This window comes from Coniophora puteana (genome assembly GCF_000271625.1).
Source record: "Coniophora puteana RWD-64-598 SS2 unplaced genomic scaffold CONPUscaffold_12, whole genome shotgun sequence".
NCBI lineage: Eukaryota > Fungi > Basidiomycota > Agaricomycetes > Boletales > Coniophoraceae > Coniophora > Coniophora puteana.
In genome coordinates, this window is record NW_006913064.1 from 1158520 (window position 1) to 1179777 (window position 21258).

At 53.1% G+C, this 21258-nt stretch overlaps 4 protein-coding genes across 4 annotated transcripts; all 4 read left to right on the plus strand.

The window, feature by feature from the left end:
* Nucleotides 1–79: 79 nt before the first annotated feature.
* On the plus strand, nt 80–1094 carry CONPUDRAFT_168280 (uncharacterized protein; the record flags this gene model as incomplete). The annotated part of the gene is made up of 1 exon (XM_007774532.1): nt 80–1094. One exon carries the CDS (start codon nt 80–82, stop codon nt 848–850), a length of 771 nt encoding a protein of 256 aa, XP_007772722.1. The 3' UTR covers nt 851–1094.
* A 795-nt stretch (nt 1095–1889) lies between these two features.
* On the plus strand, nt 1890–3592 carry CONPUDRAFT_109880 (transcription initiation factor IIA gamma subunit). The gene is made up of 4 exons (XM_007774533.1): nt 1890–2015; nt 2136–2283; nt 2406–3203; nt 3279–3592. The coding sequence occupies exons 1-3, from the start codon at nt 1978–1980 to the stop codon at nt 2559–2561; spliced, it is 342 nt and encodes a 113-aa protein (XP_007772723.1). The 5' UTR covers nt 1890–1977; the 3' UTR covers nt 2562–3203; nt 3279–3592.
* Nucleotides 3593–4599: 1007 nt separating this feature from the next.
* Nucleotides 4600–5768, plus strand: CONPUDRAFT_168283 (oxidoreductase). Its single transcript, XM_007774534.1, has 2 exons — nt 4600–4787; nt 4837–5768. The coding sequence occupies exon 2, from the start codon at nt 4902–4904 to the stop codon at nt 5622–5624; it is 723 nt and encodes a 240-aa protein (XP_007772724.1). The 5' UTR covers nt 4600–4787; nt 4837–4901; the 3' UTR covers nt 5625–5768.
* Nucleotides 5769–7207: 1439 nt separating this feature from the next.
* Nucleotides 7208–21109, plus strand: CONPUDRAFT_16281 (tricorn protease domain 2-containing protein; the record flags this gene model as incomplete). The annotated part of the gene is made up of 7 exons (XM_007774152.1): nt 7208–7340; nt 10917–11168; nt 15751–15987; nt 16435–16703; nt 16797–16947; nt 19462–19700; nt 20912–21109. Coding segments are annotated over 7 exons (1479 nt in total), but the record flags the coding sequence as incomplete, so codon positions are not given.
* Between the last annotated feature and the right edge of the window lie 149 nt (nt 21110–21258).

The following is a 21258-nucleotide window of genomic DNA, read 5'->3' on the forward strand; positions in this document are numbered from 1 at the left end:
GTACTCTCACCACGATGATCAGATCTTGACTACAACTTCGAGCGGTGCATACTTCCTAGACTCGGAGAAGGGATCAATCATGCGGACCATCCACCACGACTTTCTACCTCGCTTTTGGCATTTCTTCGACGCCGATGATAAAGGCACCATACACATTGACCCACACCCTGCCTCTCTTTCTGTATATCGATCCACACCTTTGTCACCGCTTCTGACCTCTGTTGACCTCGAATCTCCCGCATCGGGTATCCGCCCCTTCGTCTTCAATCGAAGGATGGTCATCATGAAGGTTGCGGATACGGTCTTTTCGCGCCACGGAGAGCTCGGCTTGTGGATCGGAGCGGCGCAATCGAAGAGGCCCTTGATGTGTACTCAGGTTGATAACGAGACGCGACGTCACATCAACGTTCTCGACATGCTGTCTCTCAGTGTGCACGACCCCCACAGCGACGGTCTGCGCATGGAGCTCTTGCCCTCATCTAGCCAATCAATGTATCATGCTGCGATTTTGGAGGTACATCAGCCATGGGCGGCTTACAGGCCTGGCTCGACTGGTACCATTAAAACATTCGGAGAGGAGCCGCACACCAATGCCCGACTTATCACTCAAATTGGGCTATCTCAGCTTCAAATTTGTTTCGTAATCGCGCAACGCATGGATGTATACTCCCATCAAGACATGGATATGGATCGCATTCATCTCATCCAGACTGCTGACCCAAGCTTTATCTCCGAGGTCTATTCTCAGTCCAAGGAGCGACTTGACGAACGCAGTGCACCTCGCTATCGAGCTTTATCTCCGCGGTCTGAGTACTTCGTCATAGCCAACACAGAACAAGTCGAGCTTTAGAGGATAAGGACGGGAACTGCTGTGGCCCGTATTCCCGCCGAAGACCTGAACGCGGAGACAGTGACTTTCTCGGACGACGAGTTGCGAATAGCCTGGATACAAGAGAGTCGTGCGAGATCACAAGTGGTCGTTTGGGACATCAACGCTGGTCACAGCCTGGATTTGCTTCCAGCGCTGGGCGGAGACGCATCCAACATTTATCTCTCGCTCCCGTCCAAATCCACCCTTCGTTTCTTATATCGCCCAAACTTCCTCAAGACGATGATCTTCCTCGGCGAATGGAAGGAATCTCAACCCTTCGCCAGCCACCCTAGCACTGTCCGTCATCCGACCCCAATGCACCTGCAAGATCAGTACCAACTGAGATCCCCGCTGTTGTTGGACAAGATGTACGTCTCCCCGAGTTTCGAGCGCATATATGTGTTCCACGACAGCTCGTTCTTCGGCTATTATCACCTTAGAAATTAGGCCCACCATCGCTCTGACCCTCAAAGTGTCGGCGGCACCTGATGTTGCAGGGGTGCAATACAAGCAAGAGAAACTGGAGCATGGAGTCGGAGAGGACTTCCAGTACGACATTCGTTCGTTGTCGAATGTTACCATAGACCGAAGTGGGTGGCTGTGAGTCGGGGCCCGGAAAGTCTGTTGGCTTCCCCCTTGGTTTAGACCAAAGCTCGTACGCTTCGACGCTCAGTGATTCCATGTGGTCGGCAATAAAGTCGTCTTGGTAGAGGGGAAGAGGTGCCTAGAATTGCGTGTTTGGGGTACTTGCATAAAGTTTTATCATTGAGAATCCATAAATATAGCGACATAGTCACATCGGGTGTAAACGTTTGAACATAAGTGAAGCCTTGATGTGCTCGCATTTAACCGCCCCCTAAGAGCAATGGCCTTTTGCTGGGACATGCTCGTCGAGTCTTGACATTCGTCGTCAGTGCGCGTGAGGAAAGAGGGGAGGACGTGACGTGACCGAAGTGTCACTTTCTATGGTCACCGAGCATCACGTCACCCGGATCCTTGGTCAGACAGTGGCCGCGCTGCTTTACGCGCCAACCAGTCGCCATTGGCCAACTTCGTTTACAACCCCAACAACGTTTTCCTCGCCTTGAATTCTACTTCCTTGAGCCATGGCTTCAGCTTACTACGAGTTCTACCGGGGGTCTTCGTGCGTACACCGTTAGTTTGATCGAGCGAGGCCATGAAAGTTGACCGAAGAACCGTGTCATCCACCCCATTGCACTCCTCTCCTCTCCTACTTCGTTTTCTTTTGATTGGTGATTTCAAGGATCGGAATGGCTCTCACGGACTCCCTGGATGAGCTGATCACCAGCGGCGCCATCACCCCTCAGCTGGCCATGAAGGTCCTACAGCAGTTCGACAAGTCCCTCGCGGACACGATGGTCAAGCAGGTCAAGACCAAGACCTCGCTCAAGGTCTGTACTCTCGCTTATTCGCGCGTTTGACTCGCCACTCGGCAGCTATACGTTTGCATCCGTCGCCGTCCATCATTCTTGTGCGCACTCCATGCATGATGTGGTGACGCCGCGCACTACAGGGCCACCTCCGCACCTACCGCCTGTGCGACGATGTGTGGACGTTTATCATCAAGAACCCGACGTTCAAGATGGAAGGGAACGAGCAGGTCACCGCTGAGCGAATAAAGATCATCGCGTGCAAGAACGGAGACGCTATCGAGGCTAGCAAGAAGTAGGCTAGAGGTTGCAGCAGGAGTATGGAGAGAGCAGACCCGGGGACTGGACAGATTATGCCGGGCGGTTGGACGCAAAGACGAGGTGAAGTCACCGCACTGTTTCTTGTATCGCACTTAAGCTTGACCATGGTTACCCGTCTACGATGTATATGTTCCGTGTATGCATTGACATCGACACGTTTATTCTACATTTGGATTCTGCCAATGACTCGACTGCCGCTCTGCTTTTTGCCAGTGTCACGCTGTCCGGATATCTAGAATCCGACTTTTCCAAAACTCTTATCGCCCCATGAGCTTCGCCCATAGCCCTGACCCACCCTCCCTATCCGCGTACTTCACGTCGATGGACGCACCATGGCCCATGACCTTTACCTCAGTCCCTTGCCATTTCGGTTCGCTCGGTCCGCCACCCCCAACGAAGGATCCAGCTTCCGTCAAATCACCTACGAACCATCTACGGTAGTTTCCGATGTCGCTAAGGGGCGTGCACTGGTCGCTTAGGTCTTTGCTCAGCGTGACGGATCTCCCGTACGTGGCACCCAACCTTAGAAGGCCGCGAAACGTGCGCGGGAGTATGACCGTTGCGTAACCTTTGGCAACGACGACTTCGAGTAGGTAAGGGCCCGCATTCTCGGCTGTGTGCTATGTTCATTTCGTTCAGTTCGAGGTGTCGCGTTGTTGGGTAAAGCACAGCAACTTCTGACCAGGGACACGTACCATCCGCACGGTGGTGCTGCCTTGGTCCGACGTGAGGAGGATCCGAGCCCGTCGGTCATGCTGCGATATCCCAGCTGATGTCTGCGATTCAGATCGGTTCTCTCCCTTGTTGGTGCCGCTGACCGACAACTGGTGTTCTGGTCCACTGGACGCGAGAAGGAGCAGGCTCACGTCGATGTAGCCACCCTTCGAAGTAAGCCGTAGGTTTCGCCGTTCGTCCTCTTTCTCGCACGGCTCAAGGGGAGGGAGAAGTGCACGGGGCACGTCCATTCCAGGGTCGATTGCGAATGCTCCTGTCAGCGTCCTATCCGTGCGATACAGGTAGTTAGTCGGGCGAGAGAATGTGGTGCCCGAGACCACATATTTCTCGAGATTGACAGGAGGTTTGGATGCACCGATCTGTCTGTAGGGCGGTGGTGCCTTGCTTGCGAGGCGTTAGAATCAGAGGCAGCAGCACTCGAGGAGCACTTGGAAGAATGACAAATGCGGGCTTACCTCTTTCCCAGTATCGTCCACCTCAGAAGATAAGGAGACACTGTTAAGAACATGATTATCTGCCATTACTCACGACCTTACGGAAGGCGTGATGTGGGGAAGAAATGACTCCTTCACGGCTGGCGGTGATCTCTGCGTTTAAGTACGAAGCGACGGCCCGGGTGGGTTGAACTTCGACGCATAGCCTCACTCTACAGCATCCTTTCCTTTGCGATCTTATGGTTACCGTTAACTTGCCACTGACCCCACGGCCAAAGCGCCATCCTTTTTGCGGTGCAAATGAGTTAGTTGCCGGTAAAGTTCCAAAGGGACAGCGATATACTACGAGGGAGTAATGTCGTAAATGCCCACGGGACTTCTCTTGAGAGGTGGAGAATGATCATCATGCTTGTGATGGATGTCGTGTACCACCGCTGTTCGTTTGTGCGTCGATGAGACACCTAGCGGATATTAGTTTGAGATAATTATGGGGGAAGCCCGAGTCAATCGACTAGTACTTGTCTTTGTCGAATGAACCACCAGTTTAAATCGAGTACGCGATGGTGATTCGGTTCACAAGGATGTAACCAAGATTCAACAGGAGTAAGTGCTCCAGAACAGTACTGAGCTCAGAGTCGGCATAGTCTCCCGTGTCATACTCGATTCTGGAATTTGGGTTGATTCTAACTGCCTAGTGTCTATGTTAGTACAAACTGGCTGACTTGAACAATATGTTGGACAATTGCATAGGTCAGCGTGATAACCTAAACCAGCGACGAAATCCTCCGCGTCCTCGACCGATTCGGTTAGGACGCGCCTCGGACGGCCCCCTTTCCTTGCCACCATCGCTGTCCACCCACCGAGAAACTTGAGCGAATGACACTCTACTCGTCGATCTCATGTTCTCGCTCACGGCAAACCATATCGACCCTCTCCATATGGCAGGGCTGAAGAAGTACAAATGTCAATGAAGACTTGGGCTATGGACTCGCAACATCGTCTTCCTCGAGGAGGGTCTCACTAGTGAGACCAGTGGTAAGCCTGGTCCTGTGCTGTGCGCGATATATAGCCTGACAAACCTCAGCCTCCACTCTCTCGTAGTAACCCTCGGGCTACATCAAGACGTACGACTGTGACAGTAACAGCATCATGCGAGTCCTCATTCTCGGAGCAACCGGACGCTGCGGCACCCTCTTCGTCCGCGAGGCCCTTGCCGCTTCGCACAGCGTCGTCGTGTACGTTCGATCGCCCGAGAAGCTCCCCGCGGACCTCGCGTCTCATCCGCAAGTCACGGTGCACAAGGGCACGCTCGACGACGCATCCGCGCTTTCTCGCGCCCTCTCCGGATCTATCGGCGCACAAGACAACTCCAACCAAGATCAAACCCAGCCACCTACCCCCGTCGATGCCGTCCTCAGCGCCCTCGGCCCGCGCACTAACATGCTCAACCCGCACCCGGCAGGCGAGCCCCTCGGTCACGCGCACTCGCTCCTCATCCGGCTCATGAAAGACGCCGGCGTGCGTCGGCTCATCGCGCTCGGCACACCCACCATCGACGACCCGCTCGACAAGCCAGCGCTGACGAACACGCTCGCAGTGGGCGTCATGCGGTTCACGTCGCCGACGACGTACGCGGACATCCGTGCTGTCGGGCGCGTGGTGCGGGAGGAGGGCGAGGCGGCAGGGCTGCAGTGGACGCTGCCGAGGGTGCCTCTGCTCAAGGATGGGCCTGGGAAGGAGTGGTATGTGGGGTATGTTGGGGACGTGAAGGGAGGGTTTTATCTCAACAGGGCAGCATACGCTTCGTTCGTGATCCACGAGCTGGAGCATGGAGAGTGGGTTGGGAAGGCACCTGTGATAACCAATGCCTAGGCTTGTACTGTGTGTATCTCCATCGCTCCGATGTCTAATTCATCATAAACTTATTCAATAGCCTTCCAAGTCGTTATCATCGCTCATTTATCGTCTCCAATTTTCAACTTCTTACGATTGAACACGAAATAATACATATTGCGCTCCAAAGTCCGCTCACCTCCCACATTCGACATAATCCGAGGATCATCACCCCAAACTCTATGGACTTGTTGCCAGCAGCACTTTCTCTGCACGATAAGAGTGAGGCAGCTTCATCTACGTAACCCCGCAACTATCCTGCTGTTCCTGAAGAGCACCTGGACCTCGTTCCCCTGACTTCCGTCACTCTCACTCCATCAGCCTTTGTATAGTCGTTACGGACAACGTGACTGCTGAGCAGCACTCTACATTCGGGAGAGAAAACGCCAACGGACCGCCTGCGATACTCCCTGCGTCACTCAGGGGCGTGCATTCGTTCATCAGAGCCTCACTAAGCGACGCAGACCTGTTCGCAGGGCCGAGGTACACCTTTTGCCGTTTTCTGTGTTCTGTAGTTAATAACGTCCACCATCAGATCTTATCGGCGAGCTGAGATCGCGGAGCACATCGCACATATCACGTTCACGTTGACGCTCCTGTACTCCGACACTACCTCCAGCCGGGCGCGATCTACTACCTGCTGCTCGTGCCCCAGTGTATTCAGATGACTGCTTGCTCATGGATTCCTGTCCCGCCCTCGCTCGAGTTGCCGTCGCGCGGGAGTTTGAGAGCCGTTGAGGCTGTAGTAATGTTCTTCAGGATACCGGAAGAGCTTGAATGGTCTGACTGAGCCTCCGAGTATGGCGTTTCAGAGGCGATTTGGCGGTAAGACGGCGGGACCTACATGTCGAGGAGGGCAGAAGCGACGAACGGTTGTTGAGCATCGAGTGAAGAAATGATACGAATGCGCATACTACCTCTTGCAATTGTACGATGCGTCGCTCTGCCCTTCGCAGCATTATCCTCAGTCGAATGCGTCCAAGCTTGGTAGTTACAATTCGCCAAATACGTATATATCCAAGGCATTTAGCTTGAAAGGCTTTTCTTCATCTTGACAAGCCTGCGCTTGCTTAGAAAGTCAACGACAAAGTCGGTCACCCATGCCTTCCTGTACTGCTACGCTTCGGCCCGTTTCGGAACTCCCCCACCACGTGGAGTGCGACTTAGTATTTGAACTCCGGCCAGCGTAACTTTTCAATGAGAGGTTGGTAGACCAAATCTAAGTCAAGAGTTCACCCAATTGACTTTCTAACTCCCGTAAAGGCTCATATTCTCAATGCTTTCCTTCAAAGCATCTTCAAGTGAGAATGGCCTAAGAAGTCTAGACAAGTTCAGCCCCGACTTTCGCCGAGCAGTTTTAGCGTGAAGTTGGACCCACAAACCCACATTCCTGGCCAACGCGCGCCTGTCGTCGATACCATGCACCACCATCACCACCGTCCACGTCCACATCGCTCTCTCAACTAGCTTTGTCCTTCATCTCGAACGAATATCCCAGCGTTAGCATGGCATTGGATCCACAGGCAGCCATCAACGTGGATGACCCTCCCCGACCTTTCACGGGTCATACAGACCATATCACCGCAATCGAATACTCCCCTGACGGCCGCCTCATTGCGACCGCATCTCTGGATAACACGGTGCGTCTCTGGGGTCCCGTGACGGGACAGGCACTCCAGAGGATCGACATACCTGGTCGACCCGATTCCCTTGCATTCTCCCCCTCCAGTGGACAGCTGGCCACGATATGTTCAGACGGATGCGTCCGCGTCTGGAAGGTGAAAGAGGATAGATCAGGGGTCTTTCAGGACACCATAATAACGACCAAATACAGAACCTACATAGGCTCATGTTCTGTCAGGTTCTCAAACGATGGCAAGCTCCTCGCCGTGATGACATCTCTCCTCATCGTCCTGCAAGATACAGAAACAGGTCAGCTAGTCATGAATGTGGCCGAGATGGACCCAGAGCTCCACCAGCTGATAAGCTTGCTGGGATTTGCTTCGAACGATCGGAGCGTGCTATTTGCTTGCCGTGACCTTCCCCGCCCTGTCCACACCAAGACTGCCTATTCAACTCCCCCGACAGTATACTCCTTCGACTTAGCGACAAGGCAGCAAACACGCATCAACCTCGCGTTTGACTCCTTCTACGATCACCTGATGCTTGTCGGCTCTTACGATGGGACCATGATTGCCCAGAATAAACTCCAAGGGTCACAGCAAGGGTCACAGATTTTGGATGCCACTGGCGGCAAAGCCTTGTGCGGCCCACTTAGGGGGCATCTCTGGGATACAAGGACCCTTTGCTTCTCGCGGGATGGGCGGTGGCTCGTTGATGTCTCAGACGCGAACACCATATGTGTCTGGGATACATCTACAGGGAACTTGGTCCTAGGCCCTTTGATGCAACCGCCGAGCTGGGGGGCGACACATATCAGTGTAGTCGCGTGTTCACCATTGAAAGATCGCATCGCATGTGCCGACAACAATAATGTCCATGTATGGAGTGTTGATACTGAGAGGGTTGTCTTGTCGTCGGTATGTGTAGACTTCATGGAACACCCTTGTTCCGGCGAGCTGATCAAAGTATCTCCCCGCAGCTCCCAGACGAAACACGGGTCCAACCACTGATTACACCAGGCCGCGTTGCGGTAGATAGCGTGCATTGGTTCCCGGACGGGCGCCACATCATCAGTACCAGCATGAGTGACGACCGCATTCGCACCTGGGACGCTGAGACGGGAGAACAAGTCCGCGAATACTTCTTCCGTGGTGGCTCGTGCATTGCTCTGTCCCCCAATGGCACATTGCTAGCCGCTGGCTCCGCATGCTACTTTGGATCCATCATATTCTTCGACACCAAGACGGGTGTCGAGCGTCCGCATTCTCTCGATGGCCCTCGTCGAGCGTGTCGCAAAGTCAAGTTTTCGCCCACTGGTTCAACGCTCGCTGTCTTGCTCGATGACACATCCAATTTGAACCTCTGTTTCGTCACCAATGTTCTCGGTGACCGCAAGACGGTCTTTGTGCAGCACTCATCAAAGGTCTTGGATGTCGCATTCTCGCCAGACGGAGACAAGTTTGCTTGCATCACCATAAACGATGGCATCCTCGTCTGTAGTGCTTCGTCATTGGACGTGGTTTCAAAAATTCCCTATGCAGCGTCTGACGGGTATGACGCTATCCACTCTATCTCCTTTTCACCCGATGGTCGACGCCTTCTCGTCTGCTCGAGGGGACTCTTGATGTTGGATCTGGACACGTGTCAACCACTTCTTCATCTGTTTAAGGAATACCAGTATGTCTTGGGGATATTCTCGCCTGATGGGCAGACGTTGTGCGCATCACACGATGTTTTTCTTCTTCAAAATTTCAACGCAGCAACAGGGGATCCGACGTGGCAGGTCGAACAACAGAAGAAGTCCACATGTCTTGTGTTTTCACCTGGAGGGGAAAGAATAGCTGTTGGTTTCTCGGATGGCAAACTCGGGGTCTACGAAGCGGAAGCGGGTCGTATGCTCCTCCCGAAAGTGAGTGTCTGCCTTCCTTTGTTTCTCAGCTATATCCTAATCGGTTATGTCCCCCGCAGCGAGATAGCTCATCAGAAGAAGACTTGTCATGTGATAAGTCCATTAAAGTCGCTGGGGTAATCTAAATCTACTTCCTGTATGTTAGTTGGTATCTCAACTATGTTTCTGTACAGGATCAGCATCGCCCTGGACCTGGACCATCGCGACGAGGGCTTAGCCTAGCCGATGCGGATGACGATTCGTTCATGAACGTACGTTATCATCCCTTGAGTCTCACCGCGTGTCAGCTGATCAGCGACACAGATGCCTGCAGTTGTTAGGAGGTCTGCTCCCAGAGGTTCTCAAGCGCGTCCAAAGGACCCGTTTACTCAAAGCAAGAAAAGCGGAGCCAAGGACGGTTCGAATGAGGAGCCCCGCCGTGGACTGATTGCCCGCTTCACATCGCATCGCAAGTCTGACGTACCGGCCCCGGATGAGGCAAACAATGGCCACCGCCGCATGTCACGCATGCTTGAACTCGTTAGCGTTGGACGGGCCAATCTGGTAAGGGGACGTCTTGTGCTCACGTCGCGTCTTTAACAATGCTTCTTCTTCTTTAGCGCGTGATGGCCGCTGGACCGAGCGACCAAGATCGTCGCAGAGATAGACATCGGGAGGAGCAGTCTGATGAAAGCTCGAGCAGCCCGTCGCCTCCAGCGCCGACTCGTCATCGAATCGAACCTCCGGAAGCCGGCGTTGACGAGCAGAGGAGTAGCACGCCGAGCAGCGACGGGCTCAAGGACGTACTGTGTTACTGTTTGTGTATCCCGCGTTGCCACTGAAATCTAGACTATGCTTTTTTTGACGGAGGTTCAGGAATATTTAAATCTCTTTGACTTTTGCTAGCGAATATATGCTCGTTTCCGTCAATATCAATGATATGCACTGGGGAATCAATTGGATCGCATTCGGCAAAAATGAGATCACTGGTACTAAAAACATCGTTGCACTGCTAAGGCTTCTGGAACCCAAGAGACGTTAAAGCCGGCTTCAACGATTTTGTTTCCCGCCCCTCTATATAATATGCCTCGATCCTCCCATGAACCATGTCCGCCTCACTCAAGGTTATGTCACCCTTGCCTTAACGGCAAAAAGCCATACCCGAACCATGAGTCGACGCTGTCGAGTTTCGACGGCCCCCAAGCCGCATTTTTATCCCAGTGAGCTTTTAGTAAACCTTGGCGGGCTGTTTACTGCTATTTAAGGCTGAAAATAACATGCGATGAATACATGACCTCTTGAAAGCAAGGTGATTAGCGTGAGGTTATAGGGGCTCTGGCTGGTTTTGGATGACACTGCCACACCCTACAACCCGCCCCGCCCCATCCCAGAACCCAGAACCCAACCTGGCGTTTGCCCCTTCCTCAGGCCTCAAATAAAGTCCCATCCTCGTAGCCTCTCATGACATAAACGATTTTCCCCTCGGAAGAAATGCAAGACTGAAGCGAGCAGTGACTTTCAAGAAAGTTCGGAGCCGACTTTCCCCGAGGGGTTTCGGCGTGAAGTTGGACCCACAAATGCACATTTCCAGCCAGCGTGCGCCTGTCGTCGACGCCATGCACGACCACCATCGCCATCTACACCTTGACCTCTGTTTTGGTCTGCTTTGACCTGCAACTCGAACGACAAGTCCATTCCCCCCATGTCCTCAGACGCGCCCTCGGCCACCGATGCGGATGATGCACCCCGGCCTTTCGTAGGGCATACAGGAAAAATCACTGCTATCGAGTACTCTCCTGACGGCCGACTCATCGCAACTGCATCAGAGGATGCCAGCGTGCGTCTCTGGGATCCTCAAACGGGCCAACAACTCCAGATGATTGAGATTCTATGGCCAGCACACTCCCTTGCCTTCTCTCCCTCCGGCCTACACCTCGCTACTATCTGCGCAGAAGGCACTCCGACGGACGCACCCGTTGGAAAGGTCATGCTCTGGGAGATAAAGGAGGATGGTTTAAGTGTTTTGGAGGACACTGTGATCAAGACAGAGTACGAGAGCAAGTGGGGGGTGTCATACTTAGTCAGGTTTTCGACCGACAGCAAGCTCCTCGCTGTAATGACATCGACGCTCATTGCACTGCAAGATACCGAGACTGGACAGCTGATACTGGAAGCGTACAAAGCGGAGCATGGATATCAGCTCTTCCCTCTGTTAGCGTTTGCCTCTAGTAACCAAAGACTCCTATTCGCTTGCTACGACCCGCCCGAAGATCCTCCTCTACTCTATCGTCCCCCACAGCTCTACTCCTTTGACTTGTCGACGAGGCAACAGACACACGTCAACCTACCCACCGATCCATCCTATCATCGGCATACGCTTGTAGCCTCTCATGACGGATCGATGATCGCTGGAGATGTCCGTCATGGAATCCGGATCTGGGAAAGCAACAGTGGCAAGGTCTTGCACGCTTCACTCAGGGGAGGCGACTATAGCGCCGCGAGCTTTTGCTTCTCACAAGATGGCAAGTGGCTCATCCACACCTCCAGTGCGACACCCATGTGTGCATGGGATATTTCTACGGGAAATTTTATCCTAGGCCCCCTGAAGTCGAACTCCAGAAGAGATCAAGGGATCAAAGCAGCTGCTTGTTCTCTGCGCAAGGATTACATCGCACGCGCTGATTCCTCGAACCGTATACACGTATGGAACACTGACACTCAACAGCTTGTATTGTCATCGGTATGTGCAACCTTTCTATCAAAGGCCGCCAAAGCGAGTCGACCGTTATGATGCTGACGATGCTTGCATAGGAGCCAGTCACAAAAGAAGAGACTCGACCGCTGACCACGCGGCACATGGTTCACTCTATAGAGTGGTTTCCTGACGGACATCAGTTCGTCACCAGTAGCAAAGACGACGATTATATCCGCACGTGGAACGCGCAAAATGGAGAACAAGTCCGAAAGTACTTGTTCCGTGGAGGTTCCCTCATTTCCTTATCCGCAGATGGTTCATTGCTGGCCGCTGGCTCAACATGTTACTTGAGCTCAGTCATGTTCTTCGACGTAAAAACGGGCAACGACGTCAAATACTCTATCAATAGCCCCGCCCGAGCATGCCACAAGGTGAAGTTCTCTCCAGACTCCTCGGTGCTTGGCGTCGTGCTCGATGATCTATTCGATCTGAACCTGTGCTTTGTCTTTGATGTGTCTGGCGACCGCAAGCCGAGATTCGTGAAGAATCCCTCCCTAGTCTCTGATGTTGCGTTCTCCCCGGACGGGCGGCACTTTGCGTACTCAACCACGCGTGACGGCATCCTTATTTGTGATATCACCTCGATGGACATTGTTTCCAAGGTTTACTCTCCAACAGTCGATACGTCTTATTCATTTGATTCCGTGTCGTTCTCTCCCGATGGCCGACGACTTCTCACATCGTGGATGACAGACCTTGTGCTATGGGACGTTGCAACGGGCAAGCTGCTTCTTCGTCCGTTCCAGCCGAAAAGTACCTTCGTTGTGGCCATACTTTCACCTGATGGACAGACTTTGCTGTGTTCATCACGCTCCTCACACTCGCTTCACATGGTCGACGCGACAACGACTGAGGAAGTCTGGAAGGTACAATTGGAAGAACCATCAGTCTCCGTCTTTGCGTTTGCATTTGCGCCTGGCGGAGAAAGAGTAGTGGTCAGTTTAATAGACGGTAAGCGAGGTGGTACGATGAGGATTTATGAAGCAGCAACAGGCCGTGTGCTCCTTGCAAAAGTCGGTGTCCATCTTCTCGCATGCCGGAATCTTACTGATTGTTCCCTCCTCCTGCAGCGAGATAGCCCTTTACAAGAAGAATCCGGTTCGGGTGATGAACCACTGAATGTGACTGAGGTAGGCCAATCCCTTCGTCGTATGGGTATTGTCGTCTCAGGTATATTCTCGTACAGTATTTGCGTAGCCCTAGGCATTGGCAGTCACGGCGAGGGCTTAGTTTGGCTGATGTAGATGACGACTCGATCATGAACGTACGTTCTCCGCTCTTGACTTTCCAGCCCATCGATCAGCGACACAGATGCCTACAGTGCCCCGGAGTTCAGCTCCTAGACGCAAAGGGAGCCCATCTAACCAACGAAAGAAAAGTAAAACAAAGGATGGGTTCGATGCGGAACCCCGCCGCGGGGTCGTCGCCCGTCTCGCCTCGCGTCGCAAAGCCAGCACGATGAACTCAGATGAGGCCTACACTGGCCATCGCCGCATGTCCAGAATGCTCGAGCTTGTCAGCGTTGGGCGAGCCAAACTCGTAAGCACGGAATAACCACCCCGTCGCAGCTCTGACCGTGTTTCTTGTGCTCAGCGCGTGATGGCCGCGGGACCGAGTGAACCAAGCCGTCGCAGAGACACACGTCGTGAGGCGGAATCCGATGAGAGCTCGAGTAGCCCATCGCCTCCAGCTTCGAATCGCCATCGGGCTGAGTCTCCCGAAATGGGTGTCGACGAGCAGAGGAGCAACACGCCGAGAAGTGATGGGCTCAAGGACATACTGTGCTACTGCTTGTGTATACCTCGTTGTCACTAAGGCAGGAAGAACTTTCACTTCGTCTTAGCGGAAGTGGCCTTCCGTTGGAGCTCGTCCCCGTGCGGAATATTCCCGCAGTGCAAGTTAAGACAAACGGAGGAGCACTACGAGTGATGATATGGACGTTTATTTACTACTGCCTATGTATTCCCCGCGGTTGATGAACATCGTTCGTATATTGCTAATTTCTATCCGTCTGCATCCAAGGATCGAGAGAGCCGCGAGTCACGGCCCACAAGGGCACGCTCGACGACGCTTCCCTGTTTTGAGATAGAAGGGTAGGACGGCACCGGTTATTTGCTAACATGAACCAGGGAGCGACGTTAGCTAAAGTTCCCGGTGCAATCAAGAATGGCGAAGTTATGCGACCTACCATACATTTATTCACGATACCACGATCAGACGAGGCTTCTAACGCTACGCGTTTTTGCATGCTCACGTCTGATCCAATATCGCCTTGTAGTCAAGGTTTGTTGGGACACACATCACCGATCTGCTACTGCGCGACAGATTGGAAGCAGGGCGTCGGCGTTGCCATGCTCTGCTCATAGCCCTATAATCATCTCCGTCGTATCGTCCTCGAGCTCGGGCAAAACAAACGGAGGGACAGAAATGAGGGTATACAATCGCACATGAGCGCTTGAGCCCCTGGGAGCTGTGCTGTTTCGAGTAGAGATAGCTGGCTGCTTGAACGCGTTATGATATGCCGAGATGGAGACATGGCTTGGCTGTATGACAACGGGGAGCTGTGCTCGTGTTCAGCTTTCAAGGAGAGGCGCGTTAGGGCGGATAATTACACCATCACCATCACCCTCAGCAGTCTCATCATCCGTCGATCGTCGACGAGTGCAGCTGGAAGCACGTCAATCCGCAGCAGCAGCTTTGGGAGCGAAATTTGAACCGGGAGATGCAGTACGCGGGTCCGCCGGGAAAGGGCAGAGCATGTCGAAAGCGTAAGAGGGTTCGGTGGAAGGAGGATGTGACGGTGAGGGACCAGAGGTTTCAACGGTGTTACAAGCATATAAAAGAGCTGAAACGTGACATGAGGACGGTGGAAAGGGAGGTAATATAATGAAAGGGGGATATACACACAACATGAACAACGCTCTCATCGTCTCTCTCTTGATCCACCCTTAGCAGCTACTTCTCAAGTCTTTGTAGAAGGCTCAAGTTCACGCGTCCGTGGTGCTTGCCAGGGCGTCACCAGCCGCCCCAAACTTGAACATCAGTACTCCTCTGCGTGCGCGGTCTTGATGCACCCGTCGCATGTTCCTAGCCATAGCCAAGCCTCACGAACACCGCGAAGCATCCGCTGGAACGGGATGTTTAGTGAGCGAGCATGTCAAGGTGTGCGTAAGTAATATAGTCCATCGACGTTTCGATGACTGCTCATCGGTAATGCACACGGGTGTTAGAGCGATGGGTTCGGGCTTGAAGGAAAGACGCCAAGGTAGAACTTCGAGGAACGAAGGATGTGTCAAATTAGCACAATGGTTTGAGGGGCAATAAAAGAGGCTAAGGACACACACATCAACCATTTATCGTTATCCTCTTCAACGTCTGCCAGATGTGAACGTCAATGGGAAAGAAAGCTGTGAGGGATATATAGGGGCGGTAGTTGCTTTCGGATAGCACCGCCACACCCGCCAGCTCACCGCACTGAAAGATCTTCAAGCTTCAACTCTGTTCCTGCTCCAGTTCCAACCCAGTTCTCAAACTGAGTCTCATCATCAGGACATTAGTCCTAGGAACGATTATAAGAACTAATGGGGCTGGTGAAATTCGAGGAAGCTCAGAGCCGATTTTCCCCGAGCCTGTTTGGCGTGAAGCTGGACCCACAAACCCGCATTTCCAGCCAGCGCGCGTCTGTTGTCGACGCCATGCCCCACCACCACGTTCATCTGCTCCCTGGTCGCCCCTCCAGTCTACCTTCACCGTCAACTCGAACAAAAAGCCCATTCCCCGCATGTCGTCAGACACACACTCGGCGCCCGATATGGATGACGCGCCCCGGCCTTTCGTAGGCCATACAGGGAAAATCACTGCTATCGAGTACTCTCCTAACGGCCGACTCATCGCAACTGCATCAGAGGATGCCAGCGTGCGTCTCTGGGATCCTCATACGGGCCAACAAGTCCAGATGATCGAGACCCACTGGCCAGCACATTCACTTGCCTTCTCTCCCTCCGGCCTGCAACTCGCTACTATTTGCGCAGAAGGAACACTAGCAAATGTCATGGTATGGGAGACGGATGAGGATGGTTCGGGAGTTTTGGAGGACGCCATGGTCAAGACGGAGTACGAGAGCAAGTGGGGGGTGTCATATTTGGTCAGGTTTTCGACCGACAGCAAGCTCCTCGCTGTAATGACATCGACGCTCATTGCACTGCAAGACACAGAAACTGGACAGCTGGTACTGGAAGCGTACAAAGCGGAGCATGGATATCAGCTCTTCCCTCTGTTAGCGTTTGCCTCTAGTAACCAAAGACTCCTATTCGCTTGCTACGACCCGCCCGAAGATCCTCCTCTACTCTATCGTCCCCCACAGCTCTACTCCTTTGACTTGTCGACGAGGCAACAGACACACGTCAACCTACCCACCGATCCATCCTATCATCGGCATACACTTGCAGCCTCTTATGACGGGTCAATGATAGCTGGAGATGGCCATCATGGAATCCGGGTCTGGGAAAGCAACAGCGGCGAAGTCTTGCATGCCTCGCTTAGGGGAAGCGAGGATAGCGCCGCGAACCCTTGCTTCTCACAAGACGGGAAGTGGCTCATCCACACCTCCGGCACGAAGCCTATGTGTGCATGGGATACATCTACAGGAAAACTGGTGTTAGGCCCCCTGAGGTCGAACTTCAGAGGAGATACGGGGATTACAGCAGCTGCCTGTTCTCCGGGCAAGGATCGTATCGCATGCACTGGTTCCTCCAACCATATACACGTATGGAATACTAACACTCAGGAAATTGTTCTATCATCGGTATGTGCAACTAATCAAGGCCTCTAAGGCAAGTTGACCACACTAACGATGCTTGCAAAGGAGCCAGCCCCAGGGGAAGAGAAGAGACCGCTGACCACGCGAGCCGTGGTTCACTCTATAGTGTGGTTCCCTGACGGACAACGGTTCATCACCAGTAGCAAAGACGACGATTATATCCGCACGTGGGATGCGCAAACTGGAGAACAAGTCCGAAAGTACTTGTTCCGTGGAGGTTCCCTCATTTCCCTATCTGCAGATGGTTCATTGCTGGCCGCTGGCTCAACATGCTACTTGAGCTCAGTCATGTTCCTCGACGTCAAAACAGGCAACGTCGTCAAATACCCTATCGACAGCCCCGCTCGCGCATGCCACAAGGTGAAGTTCTCTCCAGACTCCTCGGTCCTTGGTGTCGTGCTCGACAATTCGTCCGACCTGAACCTGTGCTTTATACTTGATGTACTTGGTGAACGCAAGACGATTTTCGTGAAGAACCCCTCACTAGTCTCTGACGTTGCATTCTCCCCGGACGGGAGGCACTTTGCGTACTCAACCACGCGCGATGGCACCCTTCTTTGTGATATCTCGTCGATGGATGTTGTCGCTACGGTTTACTCCCCGTCATCTAAAACATCTTATCTGTCTGACTCCGTGTCATTCTCGCCCAACGGTCGACAACTTCTCACGTCATGGGTGAGAGACCTGGTGATATGGGACATTGAAACAAGTCAAATACTTCCCCATCCGTCCCAGCCGAAAGGCAACTTCGACGAGGCCATATTCTCACCTGATGGACGGACTTTACTATGCTCGTTGCGCGATTCGCTTCATATACTCAATGCGGCAACAAATGAGGAAGTTTGGCAAGTCGAACCGCAGGAAAAACGAGCCTCCGTCATTGCGATTGCGTTTGCGCCTGGTGGAGAAAGAATAGCGGTTAGTTTCACAGGCGGTACGATGAGGGTCTATGAAGCAGCAACAGGACATGTGCTCCTCCCGAAAGTCAGCGTCCGTCCTTTCTCGCTTGTCGGAATCTTACTTACCGTTCCTTCCTCTTGCAGCGAGACAGCTCGTCACAACAAAGATCCATCACAGGTGGTGAACCATCAAAAGTGGCTGAGGTAAGCCAATCCCCTCGCCGCACAGAAATGGTCATCTCAAGTACACCCCCGTACAGGACTTGCGTAGCACTGTACAGGGGCCATCACGGCAAGGGCTTGGCTTGGCTGATGTAGATGACGACTCGATCATGAACGTACGTTCTCCGCTCTTGATTTCCCCGTCTGCCCACTAATCGGCGACACAGATGCCTGCGGCTTTCCGGAGTTCAGTTCCTAGACGCAAAGAAGGCTCATCTGAACAACAAAAGAAAAGTAGAACAACGGATGAGCTCGACGAGGAGCCCCGCCGCGGGTTCATCGCCCGTCTCACCTCGCGTCGCAAACCCGGTACAATAATCTCAAGTGAACCCGACGCTAGCCATCGCCGCATGTCCAGAATGCTCGAGCTTGTCAGCGTTGGGAGAGCCAATCTGGTAAGCACGGAATCACCGCCCGGTCGCGTCTCTGATAGCGTTTCTTGTGCTTAGCGCGTGATGGCCGCGGGACCGAGTGAACCAAGCCGTCGCAGAGGCACACGTCATGAGGGTGAATCCGATGAGAGTTCGAGCAGCCCGTCGCCTCCAGCTTCGACTCGTCATCGAGCTGACTCTCCGGAAATGGGCGTCGACGAGCAGAGGAGCAACACACCGAGTAGTGATGGGCTCAAGGACATACTGTGCTATTGCTTGTGTATACCGCGTTGTCACTGAGGCACCAGGTGCCTATAATGACCGATGCTTAGGCGTATGGTTTGTGTACGTCGATCGGCCCTATTTCCATGCATCTTTAATTATCCAATCACCAAACCATCATTACCGTTCGCTAGTTGTATCTACTTTCGACTTCGTATGCTGAGCATGAAATAACACATCGCGTAACTACAAAGGCTCGCGATGAAGTCGCGACTTGACGGATACTCGCTCAGAATCCCTTTGACTCCTTTGTAGCTACACTCTGTCTCCATGCCATACTTGTTTGGCGCAGGTTCATCCATCTTCCCGGGCTATTATGCTCCCCTGGCAGTTCGTTAAAAAGGGAAACCGTTCAAGGTCAATGCACAACTTCCCGACACTCACATAAAAGTGAATATGAAGACCATATCATCATCTGAGGCATGCATCTTTGGCGGCCTCCCTTCGTCTTGACAAGCCTGCGCTTGAGACCTTGGAAAGCCGATACTCTTGAAAAATACCGGTTGAGCACAAAGCGCTAAAGCCTTGCTGTACGCTTCGGCCGGTTCCGGAACTCCCCATACCACGTGCGGACTCCGACGCAGGTGAGGGTTCGGTTGGCCAAATACAAATCAAGAGCGCATGATGACTTATGTCCTTGCTATGGGCCTTCAAAGCGTCAGAGGCATCTACAGTTGCAAACGGCCCCAAGAAATGAAACTCTGAGCAAGCTCAGTCCCGGCTTTCGCCGAACATTTTTAGCGTGAAGTTGGACCCACAAACCCGCATTCCTGGCCAACGTGCGTTTGTCGTCGATGCCATGCTCCACTACCACCACCGTCCACTACAAGATCGCCCTCTCAATCCGTCTCAATCATTACCTCGAACGAAGAGCCACAACTAGTGGTAGCATGTTATTGGACGCACACACCGCCGTCAACGCGGATGACCCTCCCCAACCTTTCACGGGTCATACAGACAATATCACCGCAATCGAATACTCCCCTGACGGCCGCCTCATTGCGACCGCATCTCTGGATGACACAGTACGTCTCTGGGATTCCGTCACGGGACAGGCACTCCAGAAGATCGACATACCTAGTCGACCCATGTCCCTTGCATTTTCCCCCACAAGTAGAAAGCTTGCCACGATCTGCTACGGTACGACTGAGGGTACGACCGTGTTGGTCTGGGACGTAAGGGAGGACAGATCAGGGGTCATGCAGAATACCGTAACAAAGACGGAATACGAGAATGACGTGGGTTTGCATTCTGTCAGGTTCTCTAATAACGGAAAGCTCCTCGGCGTGGTGACACCCCTGCTCGTAGCTCTTCAAGATGCAGAGACAGGCCAGCTAGTTATGCATGTGGCGAAGATGAGCGAGAGTCTCCGCCTCCTGGGTCTACTCGCATTTAGTTTGAACGATGAAAAGCTCCTTTTTGCTTCCGGCGGCCTTCCCTTCCCCACTACCAACGTGGCGAGTGGAGATACAAGTCATAATCCCGCGGTGATATATTCCTTTGACTTGGCAACAAGACAACAGGAGTGCATCAGCCTCTCAGCTGATCCGTCTCATCATCTCTGGCTCCTTGTTGGTTCTTATGACGGATCTGTGATTGCCGGGAAAGCGCCTCACAGTTTCCTTTGGGAATCCACCCGTGGCGAGGTCTTGCGCGGTCCACTCAGGGGCCATCTATGGAAAACAAGAACCCTTTGCCTCTCGCGGGATGGGCGGTGGCTCCTTGATGTCTCTGACGCAAACACCGTATGTGTCTGGGATACATCTACAGGGAACTTGGTCCTAGGTCCCTTGATGCAGCCGCCGGGCTGGGGAGCGACACATATCAGTGCAGTCGCGTGTTCGCCGTTGAAAGATCGCATCGCATGTGCTGACTCCAATAATGTCCATGTGTGGAGTGTTGATGCAGAGCGGGTTGTCTTGTCGTCGGTATGTGTAGACTGCATGGGACACCCTCGTTCCGGCGAGCTGATCAAGGTACCTCCCCGCAGCTCCCAGAGGAAACACAGGTCCAGCCACTGATTACCCCGGGCTACGTTGCGGTAGATAGTGTGCATTGGTTCCCGGATGGCCGCCACATCATCAGCAGCAGTATGTGTGACGACTACATCCGCACCTGGGACGCCGAAACCGGGGAGCAAGTCCGCAAGCACCTCTTCCGCGGCGGCTCATGCATTGCTCTATCCCCCAACGGCACATTGCTAGCCGCTGGCTCCGCATGCTACTTTGGATCCATCATGTTCTTCGACACCAAAACAGGAAATGAGTATCCTCACTCTCTCGATGGCCCTCGTCGAGCATGTCGCAAAGTCAAGTTCTCTCCCAGTGGTTCGACTCTCGCTGTGTTGCTTGACGACACACATGACACGAACCTGTGTTTCGTTATTAATATTCTCGGTGACCGCAAGACGACCTTTGTGCAGCACCCATCCACAGTTCTGGATGTCGCATTTTCGCCCGACGGAGACCAGTTCGCGTCCATCACCACAAACGACGGCATCCTCGTCTGCAGTACTTCGTCGATGGATGTGATTTCAAAGGTGTCCTATACAGCGTCCGACCTGGATGGCGCTATTCACTCTATCTCATTTTCACCTGATGGTCGAAGTCTTCTTGCGTGCTCGTGGGGACTCTTGATGCTGGACCTGGACACGTCTCAGACACTTCTTCATCTTTATAAGAAAGACTGGCGGGTCTGGGGGGTGTTATCGCCTGATGGACGAACGTTATTGTGTTCAAAGAACCCTTCTTCCAT